The sequence below is a fragment of the Triturus cristatus genome, chromosome 4_1 (genome assembly GCF_964204655.1).
Source record: "Triturus cristatus chromosome 4_1, aTriCri1.1, whole genome shotgun sequence".
NCBI classification, from domain to species: domain Eukaryota; kingdom Metazoa; phylum Chordata; class Amphibia; order Caudata; family Salamandridae; genus Triturus; species Triturus cristatus.
The window spans coordinates 803,670,119-803,683,402 of NC_140585.1; the positions used below are offsets into that span (position 1 = coordinate 803,670,119).

Here is a 13,284-nt window from a genome sequence, read left to right on the forward strand (position 1 = left end):
TGGTGCTGTGGAGTTCGTGTTGACGACCTCCCAGCACCATATACTCTTAATGGCAGCACTGCACTTACAGTGCCCAGGAATGGACCTGGGTACTGTAGGGGTACAGGGCTCATGCACCTGTACCCGCACCACTGGCATAGTGCACCCAGCTAGAGGGGTGACTGAGGTATGCCAAGGCAGTGTATGTTGTGGGCATGGCACACAGGGATGTGTGCCATGTCGACTCTGTTTTGTTCTGCACCAAGACACTCAGCCTGCAAAGTGTGTGTGTGTCAGGGTACAGGGCCTCTAAGGGTGGCACAATCAGTGCTGCAGCCCTTAGGGGCCTTCTCTGGTCACAGTGCCCTGGGTACCTATGGTACCATTTACCAGGGGCTGACCTGTGGCCAGAAATGCCAATTGAGTTTAGGCTGTCATTCAGTTTTAGGGAAGGAACACAGGCCCTGGGTACCTGATTGGCAAGAGCCCAGGGCACACTCAGTCAAAGTACATCAGCAATTCAGCAAGAAGTGTGGGCATACCATGCAAGAAAGATGGCACTTTCTCACATGGAGGAGAGTACATTCTTTGCCACAGTAACCTGCAGGGCTGTTACGGTTCTGGACCTTCACCTTCCCACTATGGAGGTTAAAGTTAATGTCCTTACAGAGGTCTCATTGCCTTGCCAGGCACAGATGGAAACTCTTTCACCATTTAATAAAGCCCTTGCAGACACACCAGTGGGCACTTGAGCTAAGCCATGATCTCCTTTCCTATCACAACCCCCACCCAACCAATAGGTCGCTCTGTGCTATAGACCTGCTACAAGTAAGCCATATTTTGTGACCCAGCATCCGACTCCTGAGAGCTTGGTGGTCAGGCATCCACTAGCAAAGTAAACCAAAATCCCTTTCTAACTACTCCGCATCCGACTCCTGAGAACTTGGTGGTCAGGCATCCACTAGCAAAGTAAACCCAAATCCCTTTCCAACTACTCTGACAGGGAGTTGTTTGGCAAACTCATGTTCTCTTCAGCTAGTCTTGCCCTGAGGACCGTTAACTCCATCTGTCTACTTGAATGTTATACCCACTCACTTTGGAATGTGTTTGGTGAGATTCTGCCCGCGGTCCTAGAAGACTTGCGACCATCACTTGCTCATACTTTTTTTTTTTTTTTTTTTTAAACCGTTTATTACAGAATCCAAAAAATATACAAAGATGGGCCTACAACCTTCAGGCCGGCCGCTAGCAAACAGAAGGAGCATATAATACAGACAGTAGAACGCACGCTGCGGCAGAAGGGCATTCACAGGAGTTGAAAGAGGCGTTGGCAGCCACACCATCCGGACCCCACACAACGGTTTCATTTTTATATAAATAACAACAAAAAACAAGTCCACAAGGCAACCCACAGTCGGAAACAACAGCATGTGCTCCCCTAGGGGGGGGACCCCACCGATCCATAGGAATATCGAGGGGGGGAATAGGTCAGGACGGGGACTAAGTAGACTCATTGCCCAGAACCGGGAAGACAAACAGGCTAAGGAGACGGGGCCGGTGACGGATCAGGCAGTAGCGGCGGGGTACAGATTCCCCCACGGTAGGCGTTCCAGGGGCCCCATACTTTCACCCATGTCCCAGGCTTACCTCTCGCAACATACACCACCTTTTCCCGAAACATACACCAATCCATGTTGTCCTTCCACGCCGAGACAGTCGGCGACCTCTGGGATCCCCACAGTTGCGCAATGTCACGTTTGGCCACCATATATCCCAGAGTCGCCCACCACGTCTGCGGCACTGAGTAGTCGGTTGGCTCCCACACATTCAATAGACATCTCCTCGCCTCAGGCAGCAGCGGCACATGCGTAACTACCTGCAAAACCTCATGCACACCACGCCAGAATCGCACCACCTCCGGGCATTCCCACAAAATATGAAAAAAGGTCCCCAAAGAACCACACCCACGCTTACACAACCCGTCCACCGCATAGCCCATACGCATCAGCCTCGGCCCCGTAACATAGACCCTATGGAGTATCTTGAGCTGGACGAAGCGAAGGCGGGCCGGTATGGCCACCTCTTTCGGGGAGGCCACCGCAGACACCCAGTCCTCGTCATCCAGCTCCAATCCATCAGCCCCCCACGCCTCACGAAGGCCAGTCAGCAGTCCCGAACGGTCATTGATGAGCTTTTTGTAAATTAATGAAATCGTGCCGTCCGGGACATGCCCATCTAGCACTCTATCCTCCAGAGGGGAGTACTCCGGGATGGAGGCAACGTCCGGAAATACGGAGCACAACACATGACGGATCTGCATATATCGAAAGTACTCCCTGTCCTGCAGCTGGAATTCTGTCTGCAGCACATCGAACGTTTTGAATCCCCCCCCTCGTCCAGAGATCGCCCACCCTGCTGATGCCTATCACGTCCCACTTCTCAAAGCCCTTCGAGGTCCACAGGGAGCCCAGCCGCTCAGATGCGTATAGTGGCGTCGCCCGGGTCAAGCGATCCTTCCACCCCATCGCCACGTTAGCCGTGTGCCACACCCGTACCATGACCCGCGTGGGGCCCGTCAGCCGCGCGTCATGCGAGCTAGAATAAAGCGCCCGATTATAGTCACCACCCGGCAGTAACATTTTATCCATCTCAAAGGCTGGGTTTAGGGCGGGCCCGTAAAGGCCGTGATTGATCGCAGCCAGCTGGGAGGCCCAGTAATATCGCTTGATATCTGGGAGGGCAACCCCCCCGTCGTACCACGGGAGCGTCAGCTTTGCCAGGGCGATACGCGGCCTACCCTCCCAGAACAGTCGGCGCTGCAAACTCTCCACCTCGCGAAAGTAGCGCGCCGGGACAACGTCCATTGTATTCTGCAAAGCGTACAGGAAACGTGGCAGCGACATCATCTTAAACAATGCCGCCCGGCCGAGCGGCGAGAGCGGCAAGCGCCTCCAACGCGCAACGTCCTCCTTCAGGCGCTGGAGGGGGGGAAGCAAGTTCTGTTTATATCGGGCCTCCGCGTCCAGGGTAATGAAGACACCCAGGTACCTAAATCCCCGCGGGGCGATCTGGATAGGACAACCCCGCGGAAGGATAGGATCCTCCCCAGAGAGGACATACACACACGATTTAGCCCAGTTGATGACAAGGCCGGAGTTGAGGCCAAATGAGTACAATACATCAACCAGTACTATCAATGATTTACGTGGGGAAGCCAGGTACAGAAGAATATCATCAGCGTAAAGAGATACGCGGTCCTCATACTCGGGGGTCCATCGGAGACCACGAATAGAAGGATGCCACCGCAGCCACTCCGCCAGGGGCTCCAAGGCAAGCGCGAAGAGGAGCGGTGATAATGGGCAGCCCTGCCGCGTGCCCCTGCCCAGCTCAAACGGAGCCGACACTCTACCGTTCACAACCACCTGCGCCAGCGGTCCAGAGTACAACAATTTCACCCAACCGATGAATCCCGGGCCAAACCCAAACTTCGCCAGTGTCGCCCAAATATATGGCCACTCAAGTGTGTCAAACGCCATAGTGGCGTCCAGGGATGCCAAAATGGCCGGCTCCCGTATAAACGAGACACGCGCGAGCACCTCATGCAAGCGCCGCAGGTTAAGCGCACTGTTGCGATGAGGGATAAAGCCGGACTGATCCTGGTGAATCAAATCGCACACCACGCCAACCAGCCGATTAGCCAACACCTTGGCGAGAATTTTGGGCTCCGCATTCAGCAGCGAAATAGGCCGGTAGGACGTGACCCGGTCCCGCGGCCTCCCCTCCTTGTGAATAACCACGATAGTAGCCAGACGCTGGTCTAGCGGGAGGGAACCCGCCGAACGGGCCGCGAGGAACATCGCATGGAGATGTGGCGCCAGCGTATCCGGTCGCAGCTTGTACAATTCGATGGGAAGACCATTAGGACCCATGGCATTGCCGGAAGCGACCGAGCGTATGGCGAGGGCAATTTCCTCAGAGGTTGGGGCGGCGTCCAACAACACTCTGTCCTCCTCCGAAAGGGAGGGCAGCGCGATATCCCTAAGCAGGGCATGGGAATCCTCTTCCGAGCGGGAGGACACCGGGGAATACACCCCACGGAAATATTCTGCGAAGCAATCGACAATTTCTTCCGGTTCAGTGACACACACACCATCCAGTTTCTCAATCGACGGGACAACTCGACTCGCTCTCTCCTTTTTATCTAGCCACGCAATCAATTTCCCAGCCTTATCACCCACATCATACAGTCTCCCCTGTTGCTCTCTACTGAGGCCCCTGGCCGCCTCCGTGACGAGGGCCTTGTAGGCCGCCTGCTTGAGTCGGAGAACATGTAATTTGTCATCCGTCACCCCACATTCGAGGTCACCCTCCAACTCAGTTATTTCAGTTTCAACACGGGTCACCTCCTCCCGCTCGCGCCTCCGGGAATGGGAAATAAGGGACAGGGCATCCCCCCGAATCACCGTCTTAAACGCCTCCCATAGCGAGACCGCCGATGACACAGACCCCACATTATCATCAAAATATCGCTTAAGGGACTTAACCAACTCTGCGCGAATGGTGGGGTCACGCAGGTACCAGGGATTAATCGGGACCACCCTACCCTCTCCCCTCGGGAGAATATCGAAGTGCAATAAGAGCGGGGAGTGGTCTGAAATACCCCGCGCCAAATGGCGCACCTCCCCGATCCTCCCCGCATGCGCCGCCGGCACCAGGACATAGTCTAGCCTTGAGAGACTGCCATGGGCCCCGGAATGAAAGGTGTACTGTTTCTGCGTAGGATGTTTCAAACGCCAACAATCCACCAGCCCCAAGGTATCCAAGAGGCCAGACAACCACGCTTGGGCACGGGGGAGATCCCTAGGGGGGTGACGGTCCTCAGTCCCGGAAACCACCGCGTTAAAATCCCCCCCCCAACCACCAGAATCCCCTCCGGAAGGCCAAGGAGGAGGCGCCCCAGATCCGCAAAGGTGGTCGTCTGCAGCCCTGGCGGGACATAGACAGAAACAAAAATAATCACTCTGCCCTCCATTCTACCCACCAGAACCGTGTAACGTCTCCTGTCGTCATGGAGCACCTCATCCACTTCCAACGGGAGCGAGGTCTTGGCCATGATGCCCACACCCCTTGAACCAGACGTGAAGCCCGAATGGGCCAGAAGGCGGTAGCCCCGTCGGTTCATAGCACGAAAGGAGTTGCCAATGAGGTGCGTCTCCTGCAGAAAAACTATGTCAGGTGAAATTCGTTTCAGGAACTGCAGGACCACACCTCGTTTTATCCTGTCCCCCAGTCCATTAACGTTCCAGGACAAAAGACTCAGTCCCCTACCCCCCATCATAAACGAAAGCAATCACTCGTCCCCCCGAGAGCACTTTAGAAATAGCACGACGATACTTTTGCCTTGTGGTACAAATGAACAACACCCCACCCCAACCCAACCGCCCCAACAAAACTCCCCCCTCCCTGCACCCCTGCATGAGCCCAGACAGCCCCCCCAACCTGCAGTGTGCCTGTCGCCCCTATATAGTTGAAACTAGGTAAACCCCCTAGAGGAGGAAAGAGTACCCCTTCAAAACCCCGCACCACCTACAAAGGAGGGAGAACGAGTACAAAAAACGAGAGACCCTAAGCTTGGCCGAAAGCGGCAGCATCTTCGTCCAGAGTGAGTCCCAGTATCAGCACCTCAGTCCCGGTCCAGTGGGCCGTCTCCTCCCGCAACCCCCCCCCCCGCCATCCCGATCCCGACCCCCAGACAAAGTGTCCAGCCAGTCCCCGGCCGTTTCAGGACGGTCAAAAAAGTGAGTGCGACCATCCACCTCCACCCGCAGCCTGGCCGGGAAGAGCATGGCGTATTTTAAGTTCATGTCCCGAAGCCGCTGCTTGACGCCCAAGAAGCTCAGTCTCTGCTTCTGGACCGCTTGGGTGAAGTCAGGATAAAAGTTCACCTCCATGTTCTCCAGCTTAATCGGCCCTTGCAGTCTGGAGGCTTGCAGAATCGCATCCCTGTCCCGAAAATTAAAAATACGGGCAATAAGAGGCCGCGGAGGGGCTCCGACCTTCGGCCTTCCCCCGGGAACTCTATGAGCCCTCTCCACGGCAAAGAATTTACTCAGTCCCCGAGGCTGGAGATGGGTAGTGATCAGGTCCTCCACAAAGAGATCCGCCGCCGACTCCTCCCGTCCCTCAGGTACTCCGATGATGCGGATATTATTCCTCCGGGCCCGGCTCTCGAAATCCTCCAGGCGCCGATCCATGAGCGCACTCGCCTGACGAAGCCGGTGTACCTCCGTTTGAAGGGCCGCCACCTCAGTCGTGAGGCCCGACGCGGTGTGGGCCAAAGAATCGACCCGGTCGTTAGTCTTCGAGAGATCAGCTCTCACCAGGTTGACATCAACGAGGACCGCGTCGATTTTATGCGCTAAGGTGTCAAACTGCTGGCCCACCGAGGCCTTCATCTCAGCAATGGTGCCCATGACGTCTTGCAGAGTCAGATCTGTGGGCAAATCCGGGGCATCCGGGGGGCACTCAGAGGACTTGTGCGGTCCACCGGGAGATCCCTTCGGGAGGGTGTAGCGGTCCATGATGTTGGCCTGATGCGCGGCGCCACGCCGGGTCGACTTGGCCTTCAACCGATCTCCATCTTGTTTCGTGGCCATCGTCGCGGGTCTCACACCCTCACCAGCCACGCAGTAAAAAACAAGCAATCAAGGCCACGAGCTCCGGGGGGCCACCCCAGGACGGCGGAGCGGGCCACAGCAGGCAGGCAGGCAGGGTCTCCCAGCGAGGCCACCCCAACACAAAGAGCGCCGCGAGCCCAGCCCGCCGTTGTTGTTCACTTTGCCACCGGGTCGCCCCCAAACGCGAATCCGGGGTCAGGAGAGAAGTAGGCCGCAAACTTCAATCGGTGCTCACTCCGGCACCCGAGGTCTGATTCGAAAACGGGAAACGGGTACCACCTCTGCTCAGGCTCACCGACACAGTCCCCTCAACCGATGCAGGATGAAGACAGGATAAACGTAGGAGGTTGCGGAGGTCCTCGGGAGCCTCGCACCTACGCGGCCATCTTGGTTGCGCGCTAGGCTCCTCCTCCTTGCTCATACTTTTAAAGATGGTGGGGATGTGACCAAATTTGTCATCCTTTTGGGCCAGGACTCCACTTACTCTCTGGGTAGGGCCATGGGAACTAGCATGGTGATTTGGCGCCACGTGGACAAGGTCTACAAGCTTCTCTAGGGACATCCATAATGAACATGTCTTTTGACTGCTTCCACCTATTTGGTGAGGAAGAGGTCCAGACCTGGAGAGCTTTAAATAAAGCAGGACCACTGCATGCTTTTTACGGTCTGCGTCTGAGGTATCGGAAGAGTTCCCGGAAGAAATTTACGTCGGCAGCCATGGGTTTGGGCTTATATTTGGGTCAGCTTCTGGAACAAATTAGCATTGGTACGGGTTGCACAGCACCACCTACCAGAGAACAGGAGCACTGCTTTTAAAATCTTTTTTTTTTTATGAATCTAGTCTGGCACATGAGGACATTTGTTATTCTGAAAGTAAAGTAGAAACGATTAATTAATAGTAGCAATCTGACCAGCGAGAGGCACTGAATAAAGTATAGCTGGTTTAATTGTTAAATACTATTACTATTATTGGGCTTTTTTGTGAGCCAAAACGCTAAATGAATTGTTGTCAGCATTCATGTGTTACTTTTATCCAGTCCGTGGGGCTGTCCTTAGTGACTTTCCACAAATGTTCTGGCCTACAAACAGTAAACGCATTCATTCACCACTTATGCCATTGAAATGACAGGAGCAGTTGAAGTCCTTGAATTCTGCAGATGTTCATTACAATGGGTCACAGTTTCTAGCTTTGTACAGATTTGCTCAGTTTTGCATTTAAAAGTCCGCAAATGTCTGAAACACTGGGCTAATCTCCAAGCAACTTTTAGTTCCATAAACAAAAATTGTGAATGTCATGGTTAATAATTGATGCGAGTCAAATGTCTTGTTTGTAACATTTGTTAAAATTTACTTAGGAGTATGTGAAACAGCCATATATCATTTAGACTAATTGGGAGGGGTCGTTCCTAAACAAGAATTTCAGTCCTGTTTTCATTTGTTTCCTGTAATCAATTGGGTTACACACATTAAGTGTGGCTTATGCTTGGATTTAAAGCATAGCATTGAAAAGTGATGGGTTTAATATCTTGAATAGACAGGTGATGCATCTTCCAAAAGAGGAAACCAACCAATTTTTCTCCTTGTAAAGTTGGAGTTTGACATCTTTTACACATTTATTTTGCAGACAGAAACTTTATTTGCATGCCACAAAAGCCTTGTCACTCTTCAAGGATGAATGTGTTCTGAAGTATGAAACATTTTTGAATCAGGCAGAGGACTGGATGAGGTAGGTGAATGTCTTTTTCTATAAAATATTTTTAAACTACAACGTTTGTGCATGTCACACAAGGTAAATCTGCTGGTTTTATAGAGGCAGGGGTTAATCTGGGACTTGTTTTTCACTGCCATGATTGGGCCTCTCAGATCATCTCTTGAAACTGGGTATTGTTTGTCAAACATGACTTAAATATTCTTCCCTAGTTTGTGAGCGCCCTCATTTCTCCCTGAAGCTGCCCACTTCCTATTACCACCTCTGTCTAAGGATAGTTCTGATATGATTGTTTTCCCATTGTGTTCTGATACAGGGTTGTAAGAGAGTAGTAAAGAATGACTGTTCAATTGGAAAACCTCATACTCATACGGAAGGTCTTTATGAAAAGCCACTCGTGCAGCTTTTGCAGTGGCCACTGCTTCAACCAGATGTCCTAGAACCCATATTGGTTTCTCCTTCATGTTGTGGGTACAAAAAATGTTAAGTTGGAGACTGCCCCAGTACACTGTGCAATTGTTTAATTTTCCATTACACTTGGTAGAGTAGACTGTTTTATGGGAAAAGCTTCTGCTCTGCAGTGTGCCTTCGCCTTATCTTGCTTTGTACCACAATATTTGGGCCTTGATTGGACCATCAAGAAAAGTTATTGTTGAGGTAAGAACAAAGCAAACCTGCATATTTTATTGATAGTTGGGGTGTTGAGTACATAGGTAACATTCACTTGTGAGATGCCGGCCAACATGCCACACTTAAGCCCCCAACAGCTGTCCCAGCACTGCTTCCCTAGAAGAGACAAGATGTATGTCAAAGAATTTGGATGACTCCTTTAACACTGTCCTTTTTTTCGTCAATAAAGAACAGTTATTGTTATGATGAAATTGGAATGTCAAAATAAAGTGAATAAGGGTGGAGCACCTTCCCATGCTCTACTTAACATATGGATCTCTGATCTGGTGGATGCGCAGGGTGAGAGACATATTTCCTGCATTACTATATAAGGGCAAGCACATGGTAGCTCTTTTCACTGGTGACCACTTGCTATTCTGTCAAGACATTGTCTCTACGTTACAGAGAAAAATCTTTGGTGCTTGTTACACATTTGTTTCTCAAATTAAACACAAAGAGCCATATTGGTCGGATACTTCCTCGCTATAGCTCTTCTAAATAATGCCTTTGACTTTCTGAATAAAGATGAACAGAAAACAAACACAATTAACTTGAAGCTATGCTTGAAAGTGTGCAATTATTTGACATCATAAAAATTGTAGGTTTTGCAGATACATTTTAGCAAATATTTGAAAACACATACTACTTTCCGTGGATTACCAAGTATGTTATTTTTCTTTAAAGCCCTCAGCTGTGTCTGTTTTGTTATTTAATTTAGTGCTGTGTTGTCATGTGTAGGTTTATTGTACCCCCTTGCAGTGGTTTGGGCATCTTTGCTGCTTTAGAAAACCTTAAAAAACAAATTATTTTTTCAACATTTTAATTTACGTTTTTTAATCATCTGTTTGACTGATCTTCTGAGCATTGGATTTTTATTTTTGTACTTTTAGGTTAATGAATAACTAAACCTACAAAAAGTCTAACAATACACACACACATAAAATGGCTGGTTATAATACGGAACATATATGTATAAATGCACAAAAAAGTGATTGAGCCAACAATTTAACCTTGCTTTTTGTGCCTCTGGAATACCATTTTATCATTGTACTGTTCCAAACTGTCTCTGTGTTAAATTGCTACTTTAAGGGGCCTGCTGTTTGAAAATGTTCTAGCAGTGCAATAAATCTTAATTTCGCCTCAGGGGGGTTTGGTCTATTGCTTTGACTTGCTGTTAAAACACTATACCAATATGAATTCACATTATTCATGGCTTGGCTGTCTAGGCAACATAAGAGGCTTAAGTTCATTAAGCCTGCGCGACTATGTAGCCACATAACATCATAATTTCCGAACCTGTCCTTAGCTAATAGATTATTCCAACAAATATTTATATTGTTTATTATCAAGGATACACTTCATTAAATAAAATATTACATTGCCTAAAAATATACAATTACAAATGATGTCAGTAGTGACCTAAGCCAGTATAAAAAAAGTGCAATCACGATACTCATTCATTTGGGATAATAAACCAGACAAATATTTACGTTCCTAAAATCTCCAAGGTAGGAAAAAATAACACGTTGAAGAATGCTTAAAACATTGCACCATATACAAAATCTTTTTGTTCGAGGCATATGAGCTGTAGATCACACACTTTGCATAGATCGCCATCTGGTGTTGGGCCCGGATGTTTGCACTTTGTTGTTGTCCTGGAAAGTCTTTGGAAGTCACGGGATAGGTGGCTCCTCCTTTACACAATAGTGCGCATGGGCATCGACTCCATCGTCAGATTGTTTTTTACCGCCATCAGGCTCAAATGTGTTCATCGCGCTCCAGTTCGGTGTCGTTACCGATCATCTTTTCGACACAAAATCCTCACCCATACTTCGGTATTGTTTAGATCGCGTTCCCCTTCGAAACGCATCTCCCCAGACCTTCAAATCTTCGATTCCGGTCATCGACGCAAGCCTTCGGGCCTACCTGCGCCATTGGGCCTTCAGCTCATGGAAAGGACTCCCTATAAAAAGTGTCCTAATTGTGGATCCAAGTTTCCACACGCAGATCTTCATGAGGTGTGTAACCTCTGCCTTTCACCCGAGCACAAGGCCAAAGACTGTCCAGCTTGTGCCTCTTTCCAATCCAAGAAGACGATCCGGGACCATCGAGCTCGAAGAACAATGGCTCGATCATCGACATCCATTCACGATGACATCTTCCAGGAAGGCATCAATGTACCGGAGCAGGAGCAGATCCAACACAGCGCCGTCAGCTCCTCCGAAGCCGACCACTCCGACCTCGAAGACATCGCAGCGGGTCGTAAGTACTGACGTCGACCCCTCCCCACCCCCCCACCTCCCTCCCTCCCAAAAAGACTTCGGTCACACCTTCGGGCCTAGGTGCACACAGAGACAAAACTTCTCACGCCCCGCCTCCGGGCTCGGCAAAGAAGCCGATACAAAAGCCTTCAGGCCACTCGGGATCGAGCCAACCTGCCATTGGTGCCGAAACTCAATCCTCGGCACCGAAAAAGAAACCAATGCCTTCCTCCACTCCAACGCCTACCTCCGTATCCACTGGCACGGACGCCCCGGCTCCAAAAAAATCGTCGAAACCGAGCAAACACCCGGCTCCAAAAACCTCGGGTTCTCAGCCTTCGGAGCACAGGCCTACGGATCCGAAAATACCACCGGAACCGAAAAAACAGTCGGTACCAAAAGCACTATCAGAATCGAAGAAAATTCCTGATTCCAAGCCTAAAGAGCACAAAACGACTCCAAAACCCCTGACACACACAAAATCGGACCCCAAAAAGTCGGCACCGAAAGAACACACGTCAGTGGAGGAGTTTTTTCGACCGGATCCGACCCAAAAAACACTTCAAAAAGGCCCCAAAACAGGTCAACTCATACTTAGCCCTTCAAAGAAACGGAAAATGGAAAAACCTGTACCAGCTCCACTTCCTTTGAAAAAGAGACATTGCTACTTCTCCCTTAAGGATTCCTTCTCCTCCTCCCCCTCCACACCACTCTCCTATCCCATATTCACCTCCCTCACCATCTTCTCCACCTCCAGATGATGATGACACCTTTGACGACATGGAGGATGATCACCCTTTAGGGGAACCCAGACCTCCTAGTGCCCCAAAAGATCCATGGGAGGATTATGACACACCAGATGTCCCAGACACACCTCAGGACGACATCTACCCATCTAGGCCATCCCCTCCTGAGGACACTATAGGGTTCACTCAACTTATACACAGGGCAGCAGAATATCACAGGGTAAACCTACATACAGACCCTATAGAGAAAGATTTCCTCATGGACTCTTTCGAACCATCCCAAAGGTCCAGTGCCATTCTCCCCATGTTAAAAGGGGTAATCAACATGCTCCTGTAGTGTTTAAGGATCCTGTAAGGGCCAGAGTCATTAAACCCAGGGTAGAAAAAAAGTACAAAGCTGCCCCATCTGACCCGGTTTATATTAAAGGGCAAATCCCTTAGACTCCTTAGTGGTCTCCAACGCCAGGAAAAGGGCCAATTACCAAACCACAGGAGATGCCCCACCTCCTGATAAGGAATCAAAACTGCTGGTCGCGTCGGGTAAAAGAACAGTGTCCCAAGCAGCTAACATGTGGAGGATTGCCAACACACAGGCTTTGCTCGCAAGATATGATAGGGCACACTACCACGAGCTAGAGACCCTACTACAACACCTTCCAGATCAATACAAGACCACGAGCAAATGATCTCATCCAGGAAGGCAAGGTAATAACAAATACCTCCATTTGTTGTGCTCCCGATGCTGCAGATACAGCATCCGGGCTATTAACACCAGCGTCCCTTTACGCAGACATGCATGGCTACGCATTTCCGGCTTGAAGCCGGAGGTCCAAACCACTATATTAAACCAACCATTTGATCAAGAACACCTTTTTGGACCCGATGTAGATTCATCTTTAGAAAAGATGATAAAGGACACCGGCACTGCCAAATCAATGGGAGCCTTGCAATCGCAAGCTCCCAGAAGTTCTTTTTGTTGCTCCTCTTATAGAGGTGCCTCTAGAGGTTTTTCCCCCAAAAACCCCTCCACTTCGTACAAGAGTCCAACACAGACCTCATCTACAAGAGGCTATTACAGAGGAGACTACAGGGGCAATAACAATAAGGGTAGAGGCAAAACTACCAACACTTGTACCGCCTCAAACCCCTAAACAATGACTTCCCACCACTTCCCCGGACCACTCTACTCCGGTCGGGGGAAGATTGCTACAGTTCCGAACTGTCTGGAACAACATTACCACAGA

At 50.1% G+C, this 13,284-nt stretch overlaps 1 protein-coding gene across 3 annotated transcripts in view; it reads left to right on the forward strand.

The window, feature by feature from the left end:
• Positions 1–13,284, forward strand: part of TBK1 (TANK binding kinase 1) — a 517,762-nt gene that overhangs the window by 439,502 nt on the left and 64,976 nt on the right. For all 3 annotated transcript variants that reach the window (XM_085653411.1, XM_085653412.1, XM_085653410.1), the window contains exon 17: positions 8,281–8,382. In XM_085653411.1, coding sequence (XP_085509537.1) covers positions 8,281–8,382 — 102 coding nt within the window. The remainder of the gene's footprint in view (positions 1–8,280; positions 8,383–13,284) is intronic.